At 38.7% G+C, this 26,355-nt stretch overlaps 3 protein-coding genes across 11 annotated transcripts; 1 reads left to right on the top strand and 2 right to left on the bottom strand.

Moving 5' to 3' along the window:
- Positions 1-4,757: 4,757 nt before the first annotated feature.
- LOC111254800 (protein regulator of cytokinesis 1-like) lies at positions 4,758-10,495 on the bottom strand. 2 transcript variants are annotated; one of them, XM_086974926.1, is made up of 6 exons: positions 10,338-10,495; positions 9,145-9,273; positions 8,396-8,945; positions 7,887-8,038; positions 6,900-7,713; positions 4,758-6,110 (listed from the first exon to the last, which is right to left on the bottom strand). In XM_086974926.1, exons 1-6 carry the CDS (start codon positions 10,370-10,372, stop codon positions 6,006-6,008), a joined length of 1,785 nt encoding a protein of 594 aa, XP_086831052.1. In that variant the 5' UTR covers positions 10,373-10,495; the 3' UTR covers positions 4,758-6,005. The 2 variants fall into 2 exon arrangements, with proteins under 2 accessions (XP_086831052.1, XP_022671766.1); XM_022816031.2 differs by having other exon boundaries at positions 10,326-10,494.
- Positions 10,496-11,808: 1,313 nt separating this feature from the next.
- IFT46 (intraflagellar transport 46) lies at positions 11,809-26,166 on the bottom strand. 8 transcript variants are annotated; one of them, XM_086974930.1, is made up of 10 exons: positions 26,131-26,166; positions 19,396-19,499; positions 15,870-15,989; positions 14,934-15,150; positions 14,583-14,676; positions 14,053-14,188; positions 13,564-13,727; positions 12,856-12,937; positions 12,309-12,394; positions 11,809-12,024 (listed from the first exon to the last, which is right to left on the bottom strand). In XM_086974930.1, exons 3-10 carry the CDS (start codon positions 15,880-15,882, stop codon positions 11,941-11,943), a joined length of 876 nt encoding a protein of 291 aa, XP_086831056.1. In that variant the 5' UTR covers positions 15,883-15,989; positions 19,396-19,499; positions 26,131-26,166; the 3' UTR covers positions 11,809-11,940. The 8 variants fall into 8 exon arrangements, with proteins under 8 accessions (XP_086831056.1, XP_086831054.1, XP_086831055.1 ...); XM_086974928.1 differs by lacking the exon at positions 26,131-26,166 and having other exon boundaries at positions 15,870-16,093; XM_086974929.1 differs by lacking the exon at positions 26,131-26,166 and having other exon boundaries at positions 15,870-16,047.
- Positions 18,701-26,134, top strand: inaF-D (trp-interacting inaF-D). The gene is made up of 3 exons (XM_022816234.2): positions 18,701-18,840; positions 19,228-19,608; positions 21,952-26,134. Exons 1-3 carry the CDS (start codon positions 18,792-18,794, stop codon positions 22,497-22,499), a joined length of 978 nt encoding a protein of 325 aa, XP_022671969.1. The 5' UTR covers positions 18,701-18,791; the 3' UTR covers positions 22,500-26,134.
- Positions 26,167-26,355: the final 189 nt, after the last annotated feature.

Here is a 26,355-nt window from a genome sequence, read left to right as displayed (position 1 = left end):
TTTGTTTTGTTTGCCCACGTATTAAATAAATGAATAAAAAGGCACTACATTATAGATGATAAGAGACTTATACAATCGGTAAAATTATACCATCTTGTTAACATCAACGAACTAAATGCTATTATGAAACATAAACCTATGTAGGAAGCAGAGAACCTATTTATTAACTTTTTTTTTTTATTAACTCAGACTCATTACAACAACCAGATTCTTGTTATCCATGCAGCTTCACACAAATAATATACAGGCCACTAGGTAAATAGCATAATGAAGATTAGAGACCGACCAGAGAATTAATCTAGGTGCTACAACATTTTTATTAAAATTGAAGGTACGTAACGTATCAACAGAAATTTCAAAGTTCTCGTAAGTCTCCCTGGCTTCTGCACAAGACGAAGTTAAGGGCGCTATGTATTTCAAGCGGATCTTTAAGTGCGTACTACGATTGGGTTTTTGGGTGCCACTTTTGGCTTAACTAATTACTTATTTACCGCCCATATCCAAACGGGTCGACAAACATTTTTTTACTACTGTACGTGTATAATAGCAGGTCACTAACGAGCGTTGCGACTTCAGTATAATCTGTATGCAATACGATGCAAATTCATATAAAGATAAGTTTTCTATTTACATATAAAAGCTCCACTTGCAACGTAAGTACTGGGGATTTGACGATGTGCTTATACATTATTTTTTTTTAACTTTTAACCAACATTTAAGTTTTATAGTAAGTACCGCTTAAAGAACCTACTTTAAGCGTTCCTGTGAAACGTTATGGGTATTTTTTATTTTCCGGTTCACATGGTCAGATGAACGTATGGCTTCGTTAGTACTCACGACAACCATCAGGAAATAGGCGTATCTATTTGTTGTGTGTTCGTCCCATTGCAGCACCGCTGAATTGTGCATGCTTTAGGACAGAATCTGCTGTCAGCCTTGTGTGTGTCACCTAGATTTCACAGAGAGAAGACGGTGTCATACTCAAAACGACTATCTAGCCGCGTCGGCGTTGATATAAGACGCATTTTCAAAATGGACGTCCAAAAAGTATGAACGACAAAATTCAGTGCAATACGGACCTATGTCGTTCTCTAGAATACATGAGCTCGCGCTTTTACATCGATATAACGATATAATGTCTTCGTTTTCAAGCGTTAAATACATGATAAAACAAGAGATCGATTAAGCTAACTAAGACTGTAATAAGAAGCTAATAATTACAAATTTTCCGTCTTTTGAGAAATATATTAAATAGTATATAATCTAGTCATGAACATCCGCGGATGTCTTTAGTGGAGCTTGTGTAGACCGAATTTTAGCCGTTCAAGATCAATACGGGTACCATGCATATTTGTTAAATTCAAAAAAGTTGAGCATGGTATGTATAGATGGATTACTTGTCGACGCTTTCTGCCAAATGCACTTTATCGCTAATCCATACGTCTGACAGAATAATATAGAGAAGAAGGTGTGACGCACACCACAGCTCATGAGGTCACTTGTACGTTTGCATTCAATTAAATTGGTTTTATCAGTTTTTCAAATATAAATACAACAAGTTTCGGTCACATTCATAATTTTTGAGCTAATTTTTTTAACCAACTAATATTTTAAGGTAAAAGCAGAAGTATTTGGTCCTTGCCTACATACAGGAGTTAGTGCATCAGAATGGTTTTAACGGCTGTACACTTATTGATTGTGTTACTACGCGTATTTTTACAACAAGCTACTATTGTGTGTCCTTTTACGAGATTTTCTTGATTTTACCATACCTTTAGCTGGTGGTACTTTGGCCTAATACCATAGATTAAAATCAACCTACTCAGAGGCCTAATTTATTTATGCTGCTGCCACACAAAGCGACAGTGAATATATCTGTACCTGAAAACAAAAATAGCGAAGGTGATATTAATAATGCCGTTAAATAACTCTATTCATGATGATTCATTATCATTCATTATGCGTGGAGTGTATAACATATTCTGTTTCATTTTAGGTTTCAAACAATCAACTATTATGAGCACGTTCATCATCATAAGACTTAACGACAAGTAAACGTCCTAATTTTTAAAATAACGTCTTCATTCCATAAGCAGTTATATTCAACATCCCCTCCGCCATGACACATACCTCTGGTACTGGAAGACGCCTTGTTTGATATCCCATTTAGCTGCATTTTCAAGAGTAAGAACACCCTTAACAGGTCCAGCCAAGTCCTTAAAGCGTTTTACTATATCCAGCAAAATCTGGAACCGCCAAATCAAATCCGTAGGTTATCAGGACACGTATGAATATGACATAAGAGCGCATAGAACTACAGGTATAACAGATATGGCAATATTCAGGGTCAGCAGAGTAACACTATTTTCCATAAATCATATTAGATTACTTACTGAATGATAGGAGGTCAGCAGGAAGCGAACAAGCGTTTTGCGAAAAGGTATAAGCAATATGCGAAGATGTTCAGAACTCAAAAAGAATTTAATTGGGAACAGTATTTAGATTTGTAATGAATGAACAATTCTTTTCCATCACCTAACGATCAGAGACACTTATTTATTGGGGTCAGTTTTATAAAGAAACGAGACGCATCTAGACGTATCTACAACACATCTTTCATCTTTACCTTTTGCAGGTTTATTGAATTCTTAGACTTTATTAAATCCTCAACTTACCGAGATATCATTCTCAGATCAAGATGTAGAACGTGTAGATTAACCCCACCAGTTTATGCAACATAGTAATAAAAGCGCCGTTTGAATCGAAAACAACTGATCCGCTTTCCGCGTCGAAAACAATAGCAGAACCTTCATGTGAGCACAGGGATCGTCATAAATATTTAAGTAGTTACATATTAGGTAAGATATTTGTCATTGTACGACGCGTAATGTTAAAAAACCTAAAATCGGAAACCTACTCTAATTTATTTGAAAACAAACTAAAGAATCGCGATGCTTTTGTGAAGATTGATCAAATCAGTTGAAATATTAATAGTGTTAATTGATTAAAATATTCGATAAGTAGTAAGTTATTTATTGTCATTCAATACCGTTTTATCTTAATCTCTTGTACAATACATTTTATCTCTATATATAGTAGTGATAATAAATTCTAGGAAATAAGCTTTGCGATTCACGGACTAGAAGTACCGAAAAACAATGAGTAGAGCAGTTGTTTACCTTGAAGAGTGCACTACTGTGTACAGGGATGTTACCTCCATCGTCAGCTCACAAAAGATACATTCAATGCTAAATAGAGCTCACCATTGTGAAAAACGGTGTTTTAGGGTTAGTTTACATAATACATTTTTAAAATTAATTTGTAAAGGATAATTCTTCATTCAATTCTTCTGGAGGTTTACCAATCGAAGTAACGAAATGTTCGTAACGTCAAACAAATGTACAAACATTAGCAACGGATCTTCCTGATAAGCTAAATTCTTGAAAACGAAATCAAATTCTTTTAGTTCACGTTACTTTTCTTCCATAGAATAACCTATATCAGAATGAAATGTTAACGATTGCTCCGACGATTGATGTATTCAGACACTTAATTTACTAACGATACACAGTTGTGTATTACTTTTTGATTTTTTATTTTTTTTCTTCATTGATTGATTGATTGACAACGGCACAATAAGTGCCAGCAGTGATGCCTGACCACAAGTTCAAGTAAACAAAGAGCCGCTGCCAGAAAATGACATTAGTGTATAGTATTTTAGATTTATGATTACATGGTCACCTATAAATGCGGTATATTCCAAATAGAATTCGAGGAATTATATAAGTTTGCTCACAGAACTTTGCCGATATAGCGGCCTGATCGCTGTTGTTTTACCTTCCACTATTTGCGCACGACTATTTGTGGTCTCAAGAGTCTGTGGTAGGGGTGACTAATACACAAGGGACAATCGCTTACCGTAGGAGAGATGATATCTGTCTGATCGTAAAGTTTGAGCGGAATCGAGATAGATCGCAAATTTAATAAGGTTTTTCTGTTAACAGCGATGAAAACAGACCGAGAAGAAAGAAAACGGAACGTACGCGACTGGATTTTATCGAGTTTAGATATATTAGCTTGTCAAAAAACTGACGCATTCATGATATACCATTAGGTTTTTTTACCAGTAATTAACCGTCTATTATAGATCAATGCGTTCATAAAAACTGTTGTCATCTCATGTAAGGTCAATGCTTTCACTGCTAATTTAGAAGGAAAGCTATTTACTGAAACTTACGAAGTGCGGTTTCTCCTCACGCTATTCAAGCATAATAATAAATATTTGTATTGTTTAAAATATGGATTTACGCAAATTTCCTAAAAAGTCCAAACAAAAGTTACTAATTATGAATGATTTTTTGACTCTTATTCTTGTTGGGCCGCACAAGCGAATTTTCTTTGGTGTTCCCTCCAGCTTACACTTAGGTAATACAAGGCGTGCTTTACGGGCGGTCGTTACACGACGGACTAAATTAGATGTATCTTTTTAGGAGTGACTGTGACTACCGCAATTATGCGGCCTAAATCCGAATAAGGCAAATAGAGAAGTTACGCAGTGTGAGGATCGAATCAACGCTTTTAGCATTTTGAAAAATCTACGTGGTATCGCTTGATACACGTTGCTGCACACTAGTCAAAATTCAATGTAAGATGCAATTGGATGTTATTGTCTCAGTAACTTCATATTGCTTCTAGATACGGGAATAAATACGCGACAAGTTGTTTTGAAGAACGTTAAAATTAGAATGTACGTGCAGTTAAGGAAAAGTTAAATTTATTTCAAGGTTCAAATCCACCTGTTAGTGTTGCTCGTAATCAAGAAATTATGCTCCATATGCTGAACAATGTTTTTGTTAATTAATGATAATCTGTTCACATTTATTAACCCACTTCTGAGTAGCACACTTGGATTCTCAGCTTTATACCAGAAAGCACGAAGTATCACTGCATTTATAATATTATTATATATCACTTTACGCGTCACTTTTCAGTTTGTTTAGCTCGACCTCAGAGGCCAATGAACAATAAGGCCAAGAAAATTTTTTTGTATTTGATATCGAACACACATTTTGCACTAATGAACGGGCCCGCCCGACACGTACTCCAATTGGTACCCAAGTAAAGCGTATTAGCTAAAGAAATGTTAACTGCAAAGTTGTTAACACCATGAGTATGAACATTCGTCTCAAATTTTCGCTAATATTCCAGCAAATCTGCATGACTTAATAATTTATTATTAAGAAAATACGCAATGAAATATGTACTATATAATAAACACATGCATTGTTTTAATCCTTGCCATTTGCGCTGGATTTATTCAACCCTGTTTTAACTATTACATAATATCCCAAACCCAACAAGTAACGTTAATTAGCCGAGTCCTTACCAAATTCGTCATTTGGGTATTAAGTTCACAAGTTGCCCCCTCGACTATTAACTTTCTTAACAGCCCAGTGCTATCTAACTTCATAGCACCAGCTGCGATCGATCGAGACCATCTGTGGATGCCCAAATCTACGTTTCACAAAACAATACCTACTCGTCTTTAACCTAAACGTCAAATGTCATACTGCACAGTGTGCACGTAATATTGTCACGTCGATAATGTCATTGTCGTCACATAATTTCATCCTAATCGAACACGTCCCATTGTAACTTCCCTAAACGCACAACAGGGTCGACGTCTTATTTTCGCCGCAACCATGTGTGTATTCATTTGATTGCTTCCAATATGTAAAAATACATCCTGTGTTGTTGCGCCCCCTATACTTTTTATCAGCTCGATCAGGAACAATTAGCTTTCATTTGTGGTTTATGTTTGTATAATTGAATCCAAGCTGGTGCCTATAAGTGACACGATAAAGATCTCTATAAATACCTAGCTATCATATGTACAAGCATGTCAGTCGTTTCTAGAGCCACTAGAGCTTCATATTAGACTTAGATTATGTTGGTCTCTACAGTTATGCACCATCGTCGTTGTTAGCAGAGAAAGAACGCCAGGCTTAGAAAAGAGCCTTCCTGCTCTTCACCCGGCCTGATTCGCCGATTGCGTTCGAAAGCTTAACGATACGGGTCGAGTGCATGTCGTCTGTAGATGATACCTGACTCTGAAATGCAACAAGAAAATACAATAACAATCATTTAAAACTGATGTCGTTCGACAAGTGATATTTACAAAGATAGTCGTAACAGCCCATTCCATATATATACAGTTTTTAGTTCCAAACAGCTCAAATTCACGTACATTCCTTACATTTTATTCCAGAATTATACACAGTGTCACAATACTGTGTATGTATCGTAAATGTACGTAAGCTTTCAAACAGGAGCAATGCGCCCAAGTAAAGTACTCTACTACTCTTACTTTTATCGATAAGTGTGCAAGCACCTAAGGTCAAATAATATAAGGGTATTAACTCTCCATCTTTAAGGCATGTTCTAATTTGAATTTTCAACATTTATAATGGACAAAGAAACGTTTAGTTTCTGCTCGAAACAAAATGAGTAAACAGATATAACATATGCGAGCTAGCAGTAAACGTGTTACAATTGAACGTGGCTTTTTCGCTGTACTCCTTTGGTACGTCTCAGTGCTAGATGATCGTACTAAAGGCCGCGAACCACGTTTCTACGTTCAGATGGAGAAAATCAGTGAGATAATAACGTTGCTATTGTTGAAAAACACCTTAATGAAGTTGCAGCACGATTTTGGATTTATGTGTAAAGAAAATATTACAATGGTTAGCGACACGATGGAAAACGGAAAAGGACAACAGCAGAAATCTACTGGTTACATCCAAATAACTGTAAGCGTAGCTGAAACCTAGAGTTTCGTGGGATATTGACAGTACAGTAACATCTATAGCCGTAAAGTTCGATGTGTGGTTTAAGGGTACCTCAAAGTCGCCGTAGGAAATGGATCGTCGAAGGCCACGTCTCGTCGTAGACAGCTTATTTTTAGCGTTGCTCCCTGGACTTTTCATAGCCATGTGCCGAGTGTACATTTTTCCTACGATTAGAGCCTTTGACGAGGCAGGTTCTAGAGTCTTGATTTTGGGCTTGATCTCCGTGTAGGTTCCAGCTCGCTTTAGGGCGGCAATACGGTGGCCAACTGTCGAAGCAGGTCTGGCTGTAGCAGGAGTGACCGATAACGGCCTGTTCATTGCCTTCAGCGGCGTCGTATACTGGCAAGCAGCTGAAGCGCTGCGAGGCTTCTTGTCGTCGTCCTCGCGTATTCCTTCACGAATTGGTTTTCCATCAACTACAACCTCACCGTTCTCCTTCTCATATGTGTCAAGGAACTTCACAATTTGCTTGACTACAATGGGTAGATTTTTGTTAACACGATCGCGTTTTTTCGTCTCCTGAAGCAAAGCACCTCCACGATTTTTATAACGATTCGGATCTCGTTGTGCTTCCTCGAGTTCGCGCAACATCTCCTTGAGCTGATCGCGTTCGTCGAGCAACTTAAAGAGCGGCATTAATTGGCTGTATCTGGCCTTAAGAGCTCCAATAGATTGCTCATACTCGGTGATAAGCTCTTCAGATGGTCCCAGTTCGATCATATTTTTAATTCGTTCCGGCTCCGCCCACTCATCGCCAATACGTAATGCCGCGTAGCATTCTTTTACCTCGTTTCTAAGCTTGTCGACGTAACTTGCCATATTTGCTCGTTTGAGCTCCTCATATTCAGCGACAAGCTCCTCAAGTCTATGTAACAAAAATGCAAATAAATTAGAGGATGATAACAAGCAATGGGAATATGTTTTTACCTCACAGAACAGAGTAAAATATATTTATAGCAAGAAATATTGATGAAAAATTCATAAAACTATTTTTAACCGATTTCCAAATTCACAGTAACGGTTGCAGCTTTTACTTACTTTCCCACGGTCTGGTAAGTTTTCGTATTTGTAAGGCCTGTAAGTAATTCCTCCCTTTCAACTTGTGTCACATCTAACCGATCAAACAATTTGCCTAATTGGGCAAGCATTGAAGTGTGACGTGTATGCAGTTGGGTTTCCTCCAGAGATAACTGAAAAAAGATAACAAAGTGTCTGAGAAATCAGCTATTCGAGCAGCTTAATATGCCAATCTCTAGAACCTACATTTTGATTTTTAGGTGTTTAAGGACAATTTGGTTACCGATAGAACTACAGATTTGTTATTACTATTATTATTAGCTTAATTGTTTAAGCAGTTCGTGTAATATTATCTATTTTTCTGCTTCAGATGCAGGACCAATGATAAACTTCTTTACTTTTTTTCGTATCAATTTAAACAGACCACATAATATAATTCCGCATCTCTTGTTCTCTTAAAGGCTAATACACATTCTGGGACAAACAATTTTCACTACTGAGCCTCCGCAAAAACCAAGTAAAATGCTAACCGCATCGCGCGCTTCTGCGGCGCGCTTAATGTTTTCTTGGGTTAAGTTCCAGTGATCAGCTGGCAAATTCGATAAATCTTCTTCGATGGGAAGGCGCGGTACTTTGCCCATCCGTTCCATCAACATACATGATGCTTCCACGAGAGGCCGAAGTTTTTCGAGACGAATTTGTCTTTCTTCACGGATCATTTTCACGTGAGACGTCAACTCACGTAGGTCGTCATCATTTGGTAAAGTTCGAAGGACTCCGCGAGATGTCAGGGATCGAGGCATTTTCCAGACGACTCCATCTGTCATACGCGCCAGAAGTTCCTTTTCATTCTTGCGTAAATCGAAATAGAGTGCTTCTCGTTTGGCACGGATAGCCTCAACTTTTGCCGATGAAGTTTCCACCCACTCAAGCTGCTGTTGGAGATTAAGGCAGGAAGGCTGTTTTGGCATTTCGATTTCAAGTTGGTTACATATCTCGGTAAGGTCACAGAGCGCCGCCTGCACTTGGCGTTTCTGCTCTTCCACCGCCTGCAGTTCGTCATTAATAATGGTCGTCCACCTGAAAATATTCATGTCAGTAGCGCTGTGTAATCTAACAAAGCCAAATATCGTTCGTGACCATTTACACAGGGAGACAGTATTTCGATAATAATAGAATTCCAAATAGTATTTTTGATAAAAACGTCTTTTCCTATTTAGAACGCTACACAACAGTAATCTATCAGCAATGATAATAATGAATCTGTAATAAATGTAACCTTTCGTTTATCCATGTGAAAAGATGCATCATACGCTTGTGTATTTTTTCATCAGGGATTCCAGAATTTTCCCAAATATCTTGAAGACGCAATATGTTTTCCGCACATGTGTCCATATACTCGATATATCTGAAAGCACAAACCGGTTGATAACAACCGCAATACAAGCACCAAAGATAAGCACTATGTTGTATGCTAATTATGACATTCAAATTGCTTGGATCAATTGAAAGGGAGTAAATTACTAAATTATTCTTTATATATATATATATATATTAAATTTACTATTTTTAATAAATTATTGTATAAAACTATCTCTTCACTAAAAATGCAGATAAGCATGTAATCTATACATCGAACTCTGTTAAAATACGATTAACGTAAATGCTTTTAGCCAATGATTTTTAGCTAAATGCCAATAGCATAGGTCTTTTTCCTTTTTGGGGTGATAATTGTTCGCTGGAGCGTAGACTTAACACTGTAATAATCAAGGCAAAAGCACCCTCCTCTTTTATAAGAGTTTGGGAATAAAACACATTAAAAGCCACCATGCGATAAACGATCTTCAGTACTCAAATACCTTAGCCTTTCAGTTATATTATAATTGCATTTTTTTAAAATATAATAATCATCTAATGTGTTTCCTATCTTAGAAACAATAACGTCTTTCCACTGTGAAAAAAAAAACTAAAATCAGCCGTGTTTAAACCAGCCACACTGTTCATACTTCCACAACTATCAGTTCAGAAAATCATAGAACTACACAAATTTTAATTATCATATAGCAAATGCATTATTTATTGATAATTATTTAAAATGTTGAGCCATGAGGCTAGAGTAGTTTACTAAAACTTTTCATTGATTTTTGTGAATTCTACCTGAAGATTAGTTGTATATCTCATAACAAAAACAATATGATGTAGCCAATACTAGTTCATACGTGAAATAATTAACGTTGCAGAAATGTGTTGATTGTTATTTCGACAACATTACAAATCATCACAAAAAATTAGCTACAGTCAAGTTTATTCTAATTATCTGCCATTTCCGTTGGCAACGGCCTACATTAGTCACAGGTGTTCGTTGGCGATGGTCAATCATAATTCGTGTACCTGGCACTACTCATTTTAAATATCTGCCTTAAAAAATACCTTTTCTAAATTTAAATGTGAGATACTCACGTATCCTTATACCTCAGTGGGACGAGGTTAAGTTTAGATGGCGTCATCTTGCGTGTTTTTACGTAGCTACCTTCTTTTTGGATTAAATCTGTCCACTTAATTCGCAACCTCAGCTATCTCGTACAATAGAGTCCTTCTGTTTCTTGGTTCTTCTGTGAATAGGTTAGCGGTTGAAAGTTTAAATGCACCGAGTCTCGCGCCCGCTAAAAAACGCGACCAACCCGCCGAACGGAATTGCTATTTTTGCCAATTGCAACAAAAGAGCGTTCATTTGCGAATAGCAGATAACACTATGGCTTATTAATCCTCAACAGGCGTTTAGCAAGCGCAAATACTTCAGTGTAATTTTATTGCAACATTATTCTTAAAAACTGTAGATGTTTTCGTTCCATCTGGGCCGCTAAAAGAGCGGACAAAGAGAGTCGTTAGACTCCGAATGGAGATCCCTTGTGGCGCCGTTGTCAATTAATGTTCTGTCTTTCAATCGATTTCTGTGATGATGCAGGGTGTAATGTGTTTTCACCCTAACATTAAAAATACGTAGTGGGCGTAGAAACACTTCGTTTCGTGCTAGGAGCATGTCGCACAAAGTTATGTCTAACGGCTTAAATAGACGGACGTAAAACACAAAGAACTTTGTTCTTTATTGATTTGATTAGTGTTATCGCCTAAGTCTCTGGTTAGGTTGAAAATACGGACTAGTCAATATGGCAACAGGAACTAATATAAGCATAGGCGTAACAATAAATAAAGCATCTGCAAAGGCGTATATAGTAATTATTCTATACGTATTGCGAGCTTAATTGAATAGCACTGTATAGTTATGTTTGATATTTTAGCTAACTGTTGTACTAAACAGTTACCTTTCTTAAAATAGAACTATGCTTGCAACTTGCACGATTGTTGTAGTTTTCGATCTACTAGCAGTTAGGTTAACACGTCAAACCGCGAATTGTCGGATGACAATATCTGATATATCAATAACGGATATTAATAATATCTATCAGGGTGATTTTATATTAGCGAAAATAGAAGGGACATGGTAATATTTAAAGCCAGAATTATCTCTTAACGACGTTCCTTGATGTCTTACTCTACGCACCATCTGCATGATGTAACAATTAAGATTTTTCTACGGAGAAACTAAGGTTGCTAGCTTTTTTTGTATACACCTCGGTGTATTATGGCACGATGAACGCGACAAAGAAGCTGCTTCGTAGGAAATCTAAAGCGAAACGGAATGTAAACACATTCCCTCTAGCCGAACATAAAAGCGTAATTGAGCCTAGGTTAGGAACTTGGTCGGCAATATTAAATTATTGAAAAGTAATTAGCAAGGGAATTTAAAAATTAGGGGATCAAACAAGGAGATAATTTTCCTCATTACTATTCTGATCTGAGACATTTAGGGGCGCACAGTTCAACAACAACGAGATGTACTGAAGTTTAACGCTAAGTTAAATTTTCAAAGAAAACACCAATATTTTTATATGATATGATTTTGAATAATGCACCTTTATTGAGAACTATCCGATCTTGACTCTCCGTTGCAGGTTTAAGAAATTTTTGTATTTGAATAGTTGCGTAGTATTTTTTTTTATAGCTGAATAGTTGTTCAGAGAACGAGCCTATCCGAAGGGTCTGTTACATCCTTCATGGCATTATCAATTTGATTGTCCATTGCCAAAGCGCGGAAGTGCTGAAATGTGGTAATAACAAATCTAGTCAAATTTTTTTTAAGCCCGAGAGCATCCTGAGCTTGAAAACAATAGTAACAATAAAAATTATTACTTAAATTAAGAGGGTACCAGCGCTTGCATAAGTAGAGGCTTTTTACTGAGTGGCTTCATCCACATGAATGATTAAAGTGCCAATTAAATAAAAAAATATGGCAGGCCCAGAAGCAAGAAGCCTCTGCTGATTATGTTGCATAGCGACATGAGGACTTACTATCGGCTGCTGGTGATCCAGTAAATAACGTACCTGACTATTTTTGAATTCGTAGTAAAGTGTGAACAGCACATGCAACGAATGCAGTTTATTCTTATAGACCGGGATGTCGAGGATGGCTGAAAGTTTCACGTAAAGGAACTTATACCCATCAATTAAGTCTACTAGTTTATCACCAACGTAACGTATTACTACATATCCCGGCGACGTCCATATGTGAAGACTTACTTAAATGCACATAATTGTGCTATCAGTTCACCAAAAATATTTGAGACAACCGGAAAAAACCCGGAAGCACTTAGAAAATTATTTACACTCTTGCACTACAGTCTATTATACCATACTTTCATCTCGACTGTTAGCGATCTGAGCAACCTTCGGTTATATATCTTGCTTACAAATACATATCCGTACCTCTGAAATACTGTATCTGGTAAGATTTTACTTAATCGTGTCTCACTAGGTACTCATGGTAGATTTGTAATTTGTAGCGGTGATATATCAAAGTAATCATTTCTATATTAACCCAGCTCAGGAGGGCACACATAAATATGCAGTATTAATAACTGTATTAACTTACCCATTATAATGTTAACGTACTCATCCAGCGAGCAGCTAAGCTGCGCAGAAGGAAGTGCTAGGTCGCGAAGGGCGTCTTCAACCTTAAATTTTTCGAGAAACATTATATAACTTTATGTCGATTAAATCGAAAACTGAAATTAAGCTAACAATTCTCTGACCGCTTAAATAGTGAACTTTCCCTAACAACAGGCATAATTTCGCCCAGCATCTGGTGCGTAGACAATAAAACCAATTTTTTTTTTTAAATTTTAGAATTGCTGAATAAAGCGACCGAGCAATTTTACCTGAATTCTTAAATTTGTTTAAATAATATTGTTACTAAATAAAATAAATTTTTCCAATTTTACGTCCGGTACCGCCGCTTTGTATTGGTTTCACTGTTATTACAAAATGTTTGGAGTTTTATGCCCGCTATTTCTAACTGTAAGAAACGAAGAGTCCCGGATTCGACTCTAAACTATTATTTTACTATTCCTAGTTCACAGCAGTTGACTATTAGATGCTTGTCAGCGATCTCCTAGACGCTCAAAGACATTCCTTCGCAATGCCCACTTTAATTTGTTTAGAAGGCCGGTTGCCTTATTAAAAAATCTATATCGACTTCGGTAGATACTAAATTTTCCAATAAACATGGATGAAAAACCTAAGTGAACGCAGCAGAACATATGGATCTGCCTATCAATACAAATAATCATTGCTTTAATACCTCCTGAGGCCATTCTTGCATGAGCGACTCGATATCAGGCATAGGTCTCGCGTAATGCACTGTCGGCGTTGGCCGGCTCTGATGAAGCTTCTCAATCGAACTTATCCACTCTTCCAGTTGCTTCGGATTCTCATGTGCCTGATCCAGACATTTCACCAACAGCGCTAAATCCATATTGTCAGCAACCGAAATAATGTACATATTAAAGCCAAGTTATATTTGCTCATTATTCTAGAAAAAAAATAGAAAACATAACGTTACATCCTTCGATCTATAAGGATACGCAATACAGCCTCCATAACTAGCCTTTCGATCCTCAACTAAGTTGTGCTCACGTGTTAACGACAGCCTTTGGTATCTTAGTGAATACTGACATTAGCGATTTTTTTTTCAGAACGTCAATCGAGGAATCTATTGGATAAACAATTATCACGCAAGCGACAACGTGAAGCCTTCTACAAATCGAAAAGTAACATTGCTAAAACTTACTGGCTGACTTTGCCGATGATTGTTTCGTGGTCGCCCGCAGTTGCATGTTAAGAACAGTCGGGTCACTTTGCTTCGCGCATGGCTCATCAAGAACTTTCAGCCCTAAAAAATCGTCGCTTTTATCTGGAGGAGGCACCTGTTACAAAAAAAAGCCTTTTCATTATGAAGATATTGAACATCGAGGTTTCGTCGTAAAGGCAAATGAAGTACGGCAATCTCCTTCGTATGGGGCAAATAACAGAAGTATATCAAAGCCAATAGTATCAACCTTTGATAATTACTGTAGGAATACCTTCTGCTCACGCTGTACGCTTCGGCAAGTCGAAGATCTATAGATTACCGTAGGTCAGATATTTTTAGATATTAAGTTAACAACCATCGACATGAAAGCTGCATATTGTCGTATGATTTTCCTCGAGAATGCCTTTGTTCATTCAATCTAGCCATTCTGCATTAGATAAACTTTCGTAATTGAAAAAGCCATCTGATGGAATGCCTAACGGCGATACCAGAGCTAAAACTCGAAGTACCTTTATGAAGGCGTCGATATCTCCGACAGCGGGAATGAGATCCGGAATGAAGGGACGTAGTTTGTTATCCAGCTCAATTGTCTGTGGGGTGTAGCTGTTTAACATGAAATCAATCAACACCGATTAGATACCAATTTTAAGATACTGAAAGAACTTCACAAAATGTATACTTTAAATTGACAAAGCTTAATTCGTTCTACGTCTTGTTCAGTATTTACTATGCTAATTTTAAATACGTTGCGATACTGCTACAGGCTTGACCAGGTTGCGTAATTGACGATTGATTTCACATATTTAGATGTGCAACACATGCACATGTGGCGCATTCTGTTTAATAGTCACGACACTCACTTGTTTATGAGCTTGAAGAGAGCTTTTAGCTCGGCAGATACTGCTAGATTATCGTAGTCCCGGGGATTATAGCCGTCCGGTACAATAGGTTCTTTGTCAGTTGACTCCTTGTCGGCATCTTTTTCAGCTGCATTCTCTTGACCCGTTTGTTCCGGTTCATCGTTATCATTTTGGTCCAACGATGACGCCTTTTGCATCGGTGGCTGTTTGAAGAATTCTGCCGAATATTTTGTCACAGCAAAAGCGGATCGACGTGGCCCAAATAAGGGCGGATCAGTTTTCCAATTAGAAGGGGCCGTTGTTCAGATTCATTGAATTCAAAGCGTCGTGATGTCAACTTATTCCTATCTTTCTTTTTCGGGTAACAACAACAACAATGCGTTGTGCAAAATTTGTGCCGTCTGTTATAAATGCGCATGAATGACGCGGCAACGTTTGTCCTCAATCGTCAGATTTCTTCTATTTTCCTAAAATCAACGTATTACGCTGCTCTACTTGGAACTATTAATGCACAACTCCATTTTTGCGTGTGAACGAGTCGAATGCTAGGCAAACGGTAAACGATGTCTTCGATCAATAATGGCACCCTCTACGAATAAGGCGCTTTGAAAGTGGCCGGAATGTTCAAGTCAAGCTCTCGATTTGAATTTATCGCATAGACATTTCGGGTGACTTGAGCTGCTACTGTTATTGTAGCTGCTCTACTACTAATATTTCCATTGGGCAATCGTTCACGTCATCTGTCGCCGGTACCCCTCAAATCTAACCGCTCGAGGTTCCGGTTAGATCAGCTGATACACTGAGACTGGGTGGTTCTTCCTAGCTGCCTTTTAAAATAAAGCAAGAGGACGAGGAGTATCGAAACGCGTAATCGATAATGGACGCATACAAAAGAGCTCTGGGCATGGTGGAACTTTGTAAAGCAAAGGTACTTACTTGCAAACGACATTTTGCTTAATGCGCTTCGCGTGCTTCGGTTTCACTCGCAGCTACGAAAAGTAGTCTGACTGCGTCAGCATCCCTCGTATACCCCCTCGTCAGCTGGCCAAGGTTTGCCTGTCAATGTTGTCTATAGAGCTACTTTTTCGCCCTCACTCGCTAGGTCTGTATCGCGCTGTTATCTCAACGGACGCAGAGTTGACATCGTTGCCATGGCGACACTCGAAAATTATAGTCAGCGAGCGAATCCGGTACAGTTATATGAAACAATTATGCTATAAATGTATTGAATTGTAGTGCCATGTAAGGCTATCTAAACCAAAATCGAAATCAGACATATGCATATAGTTATATATTACGTATAGGTTCGCCGGTTTCAGAGTACCTCCAGATAGCGGTACTTGAATTGATTTAATCGCCTCCTTGATGTGAAGTATACTTAAAATATACGTCGAAGCAAATCCAATTATAGAAATAATATGTCTTGATTGACAATGATTATTCAACTGGGATATAATAAAAACCTATGTGTACATCATCATCGTTGTAAAGCCTTTCTGTAGCCAGATGATGCAACCTATCTATCAAGACCCTAGCGGAATTATAGCTGTAATGAATGAATTTAATAGATAGAACCTTTCAGCTTATAAATCGGCTAGAAGCATTGTGCAGAATTTCGAGGATACTAACTTTTCGATAGCATCTAATCAATCAACTTAGCAAAGCTGGCAAGTGTAGTCCTTTTTAGTTATAATTATTCGAAATATACAAATGTGCGCATGAGAATCAAGAACGCGTGCCAATATAGTACAAAGATGAAATTATAATGAGGCTCTTTGAAGCTCATTACAGACGTCTTATTTGAAACATTGCTTCGATTACAATGTAACTATGTCCCCCGGCTTCCGAGAATGCCTTATCAGACAGGAAGTGCGTCTTCGCAGGCTGAAGCGCTGAAGGAGCCAAGCTTCCATGCAACGCAAAACTATCCACTGTTAAATCCTCGGCCTCCACCACCTTAAAAGCTTGGGCGAGCACAAGCCGTGCAGTTTTGTTAGATACTGTGGTAATTTTCGATTCATCAGGCTAAAAAAGCTAAGCAGCGGGGCCAAGCACTCCTTTCCAGAATCACTCAAAGACATATGTTTCATGTTTAATGCTGAAATTTAACTAATGCCCGTAACGACTTTTTTGAGGCTTGAATTAGCGATTTACTTTTAGAATACAGCTGAGGGCTCGCCAACGATCGAATTCTAACGATGCTAACTTCATATCCAACACGAAGTATTGAACAGGATGTCCTGTTGAGGCCATTTATATATTGCTGTGTTATTAGATTTTAGGTATTGGCTAATTTACCATATATATATTCTTATGGACATGACGCGCATCTTTCAGACAATCTAGACTTATAGGAAGGTTATTTGTCAAATAGGTAGGTACACATGATGGTTTAGGTTCGACTTCGGTAGTAGACATACTTCCTTTCGTCAAACTGTAATGTCTAACTACTTGACGGAAGTCATCAGAGACTGTACTAAACATTAGGCGAACGCAATGAAAACCGAACAGAAATAGGTTAGCCTGCACCGCTACTATCTAAAAGGTAAATTGAAATCACCACCTAAGGAATTTTGTTTCCTATATTATGTGATGTATCTACTTTATTTTCATTATGCCGCATGAAATGGAGATAGAACAGTCGCATGCTACACTGAGATCTAGACCTCTTGCACCAAATATTTTCGTGAGATCATTCTTTAGTCTATAGGGTCGCAGTTATGATGCGCGCTTACAAAGCGGAGCGAAGTAAATTTTCGTGAAGGTTTCAACATGAAGATTCAATTGGTCGTTCACTGACAAAGCATGATCCACTAACTAAAATCTTTGTGGCAATTGTTCGTTTTAGCTTGTTAATGCACATAACTATTTAAACATGTTTTTCAGCACGATACAAATAGTCTTTACTTTAATGTCTGGATGTTCACTTCATAGACTCCGCTGTAAGCCCTGAGACAACAGCCTTAAAGAAGAGTTGATGTTAGATATGTGGCGCGCGCAGAGTGGCCTACTGCTTGCCTTGACGACCTCTCGCTCCCTGGGGCTTTCAGGCTTTCGTTCGAGAGCCATCTGCTCTCCTAAGCGTAGCGGCAGCTCACCCACTTACTTTCACTGTGTGTTTATTTCCCCAACGCAACTCTTGCACAGCACTCATCTGTTTTTTAACATCTATGTTGTACCAAACACCAAACGCTATCGCTTTGGTGCAAAAGTTTGAATTCGCACCTCGACTCCCTACACCTGATAGCACCAACCCTTTTCAGAAAGATGTACATTCAAACTGCGTACAACCAGCATTAAGAAGCTGTATAGGAACCTCGTTCTGAATCGTCTCAGGCTTTGTGAATAGCGCGATATTTTGTGCTGTGCGAAGCAACTTTCGGAGATGCTATTTTTCTCATGTGATATTGGGAGAAAAGTCTACGGCACACTATAGACTAACGACGATCTAGATTTGTCGCAACAGCGCAGAAGCTTAGCTCATCCCACGGTTTTGAAACAATCCCTGCTGCTTTTTGGCAGTAATTTCCAGTCTGTGTTGCCATCCAGCCTCAATTAATCTTTCGGATAGCAATTGGTCAGCCTTCGTTCACGGCAGATTCTTGCATAACATTTCGACGACTCACTAACCTCGAATTGAAAAAACAAGACAAATAGCGGGGTTGGTGTGAAAAGAGTGAGCTAGCCATAAGTATATTATTAATAGTAATATGTACTAAAACGAAGCACCCAGACCCCTTACGACCGCGGAACGCCGAGTGATTAATTGTCTGGGTCGTCGATTCATTTCGAAACGGAAAAGGGTGCCGAAGAAGATATTCACATATCATCGGTTAATATCGAAAACAGTATATCATCATGCAGCCGAACAAGTTTCTATCGGAGATGAGATTCTTCGATTATGGAGGTGTGTTAAAGTTCTCTTTCGATCCTAACAGTGATGATTCGATAATTTTTTGAATAGGCGACTTTCAGAAGTGTTCTTTGAGTCAGTGGCCATTGTAGCTAATCGTTACGCCGTAATAAATCAGCTGTCACACCAGCTTTTAAGACATTTCGAATATACAAATAAATTAAATTATGCTTCTATCTATATAGACCATATTGGCCTCGTCACAGTCTGTCGTAATGTTTATCACTAAGAGCCCTTCGTCCAAGATGTTTTCTATGAGTTGTTGTTGTTGTTCTGAAATAAAAATCACATTTCCATTTCTGCACAAAAACACCATTAACGAATAATCGAAAAAATATGAACCTTCTACTATAGTCCATTCTCTAATTCTCTCGCTTTCAGGCACGATGACCGGCATCTATCCGGCAGAAAATAAATCCTCAGTACAGCACAAGAAGCTAGTAAGGATGTTAACGGTGGCAGCCTACCTACTCTGCGTTTCGTTGGCCGCCATCCTACTTTCGCTGTACTACCTCTTCCTCTGGAACCCTGACATGAACAAGGACCTACCTGATATACAGTCAAGGTTCACTAAGGAACTATGCAGCTCGACTCAGCAACAAATCCAGTCGCAACAACATGCACAATATATGCAGCGCCTTGAACACCAGCAGCTAGAACAACAGCACCGTCAACAAGTACAACAACAAGACGAACAGCGTCAACCTGTTATAATTAGCATTGTCAACAGCGATTCGATTGTTACGAAGGTTCCTTTAACAGGTAAGCTGAGCTAAGAAATCAAATTGAAAAAATAATACTTCGATAACTATATACATGTAAATTAGAGTGGGCTATCGTACAAAAACCGTCCCACACTAGGAATGGGGCAATTAGAGTCGTAATGGCTTTTAGCCTGAGTGATTGGCAGGAATCAAAGGTTTACATACAATGCTTTCCCTATTCAATAGTATTTTGGAATAATAAGCTATTGTTCATCACTGAAACGCGATGACGTTGCTGAACGAAGTGAACAGACTACCATATATTCTCATTTCGGTTCATACCCCTCCTAGTAGCAACGCTTAGTGGCCAAATTGCCTCGACTTACCTTCGATAAAAATATTAAAGATTTATTTTGTCTTTGTTACACATGAGTTATTCTAGGAGCTTGGCACGGCCATTACGCGTAATCATCCTTCAACAGCTTCAATTTGGCAATCGTAAATTGTCGTAGCGGACTATGTGTATAGTTTCACCAGTATCGGTACTTGCTTCCTAATAGATTTGTTATTGTTAGCATTCTTATTGTCAGTATCTTTCGTCCCATTTTTTAATCTAACATCCCGTTTAATTAATTATGGTGTCTTATAGTTTATCGAAATTTTTGCTTGCTCATATAATCGATCGATGACGTGAACCGCTAGAACGCCTTCATAGGTTTTGTACGACATCTATGACTTCATATTAATCTGATGTCACTATTCGTACTTCTGCCATTTTTACCTTCACATTATAATAATGGCCGCAAGAAGCTTAGCCAATCTACAGAGGAAAACAGCAGTACCGTTAGTACATCACATGGGGTGGCATGCTTCGCGTAGTCTCGTTAAACATACCATCTACATATACTAACATCATTGAAAAAGCGAGTTACTCCTCCTTGACGAATCGCGTTCATAAATTCACAGGGCCGTCCGCCATAGAGCCTCAACGTTTATGACTGTGGTAATTAATAGCATTTACGTCGTCGTCCCGTCCCCCCCTTCCCCCTATTGTCGACCAGCCAACAATCGCCCCCGGCCATCGCGTATGTGATATAATGTGATTGATTATCTCAATGAACATCGACAATGGAAACGATACCGTTAGTCGTATCCAAATCGATTTAGATGCCAGCTTCATCTTTATTGTACTTCTAAGCCGCTACAATCAAGCTTCGTCTACGCGCGCACAGATTTTATTATACAAATATATATTTAATTCTGTGTTGGTTCATCGGCGCACTGACTGACCCGATTCCCAAGGAGTTATTAAATTTTTTCTTACTATTCAGATCAAATACATTTATGTTCGATCTTAATTTTGCAGACATTATTGTTGTGCTAATAATAGTTTTATTAAATGTTATGCTGGAAATCATGCTCGATCCGCCAGAAACGAAAGCTGTTTCGTCACACACTCATTCCTCTGTCTGTCCTCAATAACGGACTTTTAAATGCTAGTAATAACAACGATAATAATGATAGACCAGAACATCCAATGCCAGCCTTTTATATTTCCGCGCATCAAGTAGAGGTACGTAAGTTAGCGCAAATAGTTGGCATCAGATTCACTATAGGAGTTAAAAAACGGGCTTTAAAATACCACTTCTAAGCATAGTTGTGGTAAACGTCTGAAAGCACTCAGACCGCACCAGATCCATGAAATGGTTGAATGTTTATTTGATACATGACATGGTCCCTTAGTAATGTACCTAATTGCCGATACGTCGCTCATTGTTATAGCTATTTTCTTACATGTAAACGTTTGACTGAAAGTGTTTTCTTGCATATACCTTATAGTTATATTCTTTTCACTTCATTTATATTACCAAGCGGTAACAGGCCTTGATTGTCCTTTTGCGTTCACGCTGATTAAAAACGGTATATTCTTAGGGACGCTAAAACTACTCTAGCGGTATCGCAATCATAAGACTAGATGAAGAGCTATTATCACCTAAATTAGTGGTAAAATGTTTGTTATATATTGTTCTTATTTACTATACTTTATGTTTCTGCTGTACTGATCACGGTGATTGAAAAACTAACACGCTTCAAACACTTCGATTTCTGATTTAATTAATGTGTAATTAACTATGAATATAATTAGTTTTTTGATAGCATTTCGTATGTTGACTTTTGAGAAACGCGAGCACGCAGATCTGAATACCAAATTAGTCAATACATAATTCTATCGGTTATCACTTTTTTCACAAATAACAGGTAAATTTATATGTGCTGATTACTTCCCTTTTGTTTTTATTCTCCTGTTCACTTAAATTTACTGACACGCCCTTGCTTCTGTGTTTTTTCCTCTGCCTGCATCTATCTTTTTTGTTCTTCACTTCTCACCAACCGATTACAGATAGACAGATACAAATAGTAGATAGCGACGGTAATAGTGTTCATAAGGCGACAGACTTCTCGTCGCCATCATCCAGACGGGGCTTTGTGCCCTATCCCGCCGCGGTTCTCGGGGTACAGCCGGGACTGTTCCCCTTGTTTCCAGATCCACTCAACCCGCTCTCCCCATTAACGCCACTCGGTGCAGCTGGTCAGCTTGGCCAGCCGCTGAAAGGTCCCTTGGATCTCTCTTTGAATCCGCCCGCGCACGACGTCAATGCTGATCTTCAGACGCTGCCGCAAGCGGCCTCATCCGACTCTTCGTCATCGGCAGTTTCGGTTCATCAACAGGAGCTACAACAGCAACCCCTGCAGCAGAATTCTGGCCATCTCATACAGATTTCGTCCGCACAGATGAGCGGTGGGGGCGATCAGGCCGTCTATGACAACTCCAAACGCTCCTCAAGCAACAATCAAGAAGAGCCCGAAATTAGCAGCAGTCAGGAGGTACTTACTTATCAAGATGGCAGTGCGCTAAATAGCAGTAACGTCAGCAGCTCTGAATACTAACACAGCTGTAATTGCATAATATAAATAGAAAACGTATCGTAAAGACACCATGCAAAAAAATTTAATAACGTACATGTTTTCGATGTATGCATATACACACTCACTAATTCTGCTCCCTGGCGTTCAGTCATTGTTACATATTAAAAACGCAGAACGAGACTGGACACGTACAATATCGGAACAGATCTACCGATATATTCTCAAGGGCATATGGGCAGAAGTAAAAAAGGAAATGGACTTACATTTCTTTTACTAATATATACCCAATTGATGAAAATGGGAACCGACCGACAATCCTTATAGGTCAAGGTCTCTGGGCATAGACAGAAGAATTATAGCTATGCTTTTTATGATGGTTTTTTTTGCAAACCTTCTGACCAGTTATTCATTCCTTCTGCAGATAAGCGTATAGAACTTAAATATTCATAAACGCGTAGACCCTGGACATTATAGAAATTGTATGGGGAGGACCGTACATGAAAGAGATATATGGGGCCAGAAGTATGTAGCGAATAACGATGGTATTACTATTTAACTATTATTATTACTATTTTACTCGTTAACGTTTGCTAGAATCTACCAGTTTGCCGTACCGATTTACTGACCGTCGACTTGAATACTTGAGCACGTGCTCCATTGCTCTAGACAGCCAAGTATCGTTATATGCTAGGCTTTTCACCTCGATCTAGATTGTTTAGATCTGCAAGTATGTCCCGGTTGTGGCAAAAAAAAAGTCAATTAAAAATAGCTTTCGTCATGAGTTTCTTTTCGCAGCAACGACTTTGCGCTGAGTAAATGTTCATATTTATCCGCCAACATTCGGTGAGAAAACGATCCAAGATAATTCAGCGATGCTTCGAATTCAGAATACTTTGTTAATTTATAGTTCAACTTAATATACTTAGCACTTTTTTTATTTGTGCCTTTGTTATTCTCTCTTCAATTCCTATTCACTTATGTAGGCGAAATTAATTTTCAATGTTTTTCCGCTTTGCAAAATCCGATTTTTTTTTCAAATAAGCTGTAGCACGTGAGATTCCTTCTTGTGTCGGTCCTGTGCAAAAAAAGCTTCCTTATCAACTGCCAGTAGCGCTAAACTACGTGATATTTCGCCGACGTCTCGGGACACCTTATGCCCGCTCATGTTACGTTCGTATTTTTTCGTTTAGATTCGTTCTTTTGACGAGTGAAGCGAAGCTATCATGGTTGTACGCGCGGCGGTAGGGCTAAACGCCAACAAAGAAACACGAGCAGACGGAATCAGAGTAAAAGATTCACGTATTGCGAGATGCTCTGACAGTCGGTAAATTCTCATGGCTCCGCCCAATGCGACGACGACCAGGAAAGATGTCTCAAGTGCTGGCGAATCTTGGTGCGACCCATCGAGTTGCCTAGCTGCTGCTGAATAGCAGTGGGGTATCTAACAAACCCAGTCAGTCAGTAACAAAACCGATCCTCCTTCCCCGGGGGTTTTTTCCAGCGACTATGTCGCCGACAGAGGCAAATCGCCGCACAAATACGCACACAAAAGTCGCAGAGGTGGTGACGGAGCATCGACCGATCGGTGTCCGGGGGCCGTCGCCTGAATACTTTTCATCTTTGCGGGTTCCTTGCCGGGGCTTTATGTATATCTCGCAACGACAAGTTCACGACAAATAACGGTTACGTTGGCTCTATGACGATGCGCCTCGGACGTTTCGTTTCATAACTACGCGTTTACTTCAGCTACAGGTTCCGCTTCGGCGCTTTTTTGCTATCCTGCCTTAGATTTTATTTTGTACAATCTTCGTCTCATTTATATAGGGACTTGTGCATGCGTGTACAGTGTATTATGTTATTGCATTGTACAGTGTCGTACTATATTATTTATCGTTTGTTGGTAAGCTTGTTGCTATTATGCGATCATTATCTATGCAGAACTTACTCATGCTACGTTCGGTGAGTCCTTAAAAAGGTTGTTGGTGCGCGCTGTGAAAATTCAAGTTAGCATAGCGAAAAGTAGCTGATACGCCTATTTTAAGATTTGTAAAATTTTTTTTATGATTATTGGTAATCTACCTGTTGCTGTCACAGAACTTATCTAGGAAAAAGAAAAAAAAAGTCCGAGTGTTCTATGCTGTTTATTTAAAAGCTTCTCGCTAATGTACCGAGTGTTTTTAATCTGCTCTCTTTCTGCTTGTTCTTACGTTCGTTTAGTCGGATACCTGCAGTAGATATGCAATTCGCTTGCACTATATCGTCAAGTATATTTGTGTCATTAAGTTATGGCTATAAGATCTATTGCACTCGTTATTTTCAACTATTGAGAGCTCAGCTGATGTTGACTGTGTGTGAACGAAATTTATGGGTGTTTCGGACACGAGAGGACAGGTGTTCAGAAATGAGAAAGGAGCAGTTTTACCAAACGAATCTTATAAACTACGTAACTCTGAAGAAGAGGTTTTGCGAATATTGCCAGTTTGAATTCGAAGTGCATTTCTACCTATTACTTGATGTTTCCCTTGTAAAATTTCGAATTTCCGCTGTCTGCTGATTGAGGACTAGCATCGAAACAATGGTCGGGATGCTTGTGACTGACTGATAGTACCGCAGTCAGCACGCCTAACCGCTGAAGACGTGATTACGGATAACACATTGGCGGGACGTAGCTCCAAATTCACTCACTTCTATCATTATACACACCAATAGCCACGATCTTCATTTGACTCTCCATAGTATTGCTGCCGAACTGCGATCGTAGTTGCTGAAGCCGTCGCAGTAGTCTACTTGGCGTAATGAGGCGGGAAATAACTTTTTTACAATTTAATTGATGCTGATACCATATAGGTATGTCGATCAAATGCTGTCCAGCGTCTTAGCTAACCGTTTCCTTCTTGTTATTGCTGCTGCCTCCGCCACCGCCGTCGCTGCCCTTGCTTTTAATTTAGATAGAATTCTCTCTTCGCATTCATTTAGAGACTTGTATTTTACGGAACACTTTTTCTCACGTCGTCTTTCCGGCTGCTTTACGTCGCTTCTACTCTTGCTACTCATATGGAACAATGCTAGACAGTTGAGTGGGGCGAAAATATATAGCGGTGCAGATTTATAATACAGTACGTAGTAGTAAGGGGATCGTTACGTATTGCATATTGTTTGCGCTAACCGCCGGCAGCTTTATATTATATTTCAGTCAATACGATAGTTTACTTTGCGTTCTGAAATCAACATTTAGAGCGAAAATAAGCTTATATTGTTTTAAATTGTGGTCTTCGTTGATTTTTAGATGTCGTCGGACATTGTGCAACAACAACAACAACAGCCCCTCTCTGAGCTTCTTCTTAGCACCTATTTTTTACATTAAGAAAGAACGTGATTTTGTTGTATAGCCGTGGCTTGTATTCATTGTATAATTGTGGCTTAACATTATAGCTGGCCGTTATTTCTGTTTTTCTTCCTACTCTTAAAGTTATATTTCGCACACGATTCTCATTTGTTTTTCGATCTTCATTGAATATTGATGAGCTCTTCAGTATACTGCTAGGATCAGTGCATGACCTATGCTAATTGTGCAACCTGCATTCAATAAGGGTTAGATCCCTGATCAAGTCTTAAGTGTTTTCCGGAATCGTGAGATGTGTTTAACACTTACTTTGAGCATGCTTAATAGCTAGACGTTGAAAGACCCCTTTCGATGTTACTGCTATCCACAGTCCGAGAAAGAAAGGGGTCCGAGAAACAGCACAACAGCACTATACCAGTAAAAATGTCAGACGTTGTTAAGACGATACAATGTCAACGAGAAAAGTTCAGCCGACTATAACACGATCCAACATTCATTTTACGCCTGCTCGTACTTAAAACATACTCATATATA

The sequence above is a fragment of the Varroa destructor genome, unplaced genomic scaffold (genome assembly GCF_002443255.2).
Source record: "Varroa destructor unplaced genomic scaffold, Vdes_3.0 BEIS01000007.1, whole genome shotgun sequence".
Lineage (NCBI taxonomy): Eukaryota > Metazoa > Arthropoda > Arachnida > Mesostigmata > Varroidae > Varroa > Varroa destructor.
Note: the sequence above shows the minus strand (reverse complement) of the source record. Positions and strands in the feature narration are given on the sequence as shown.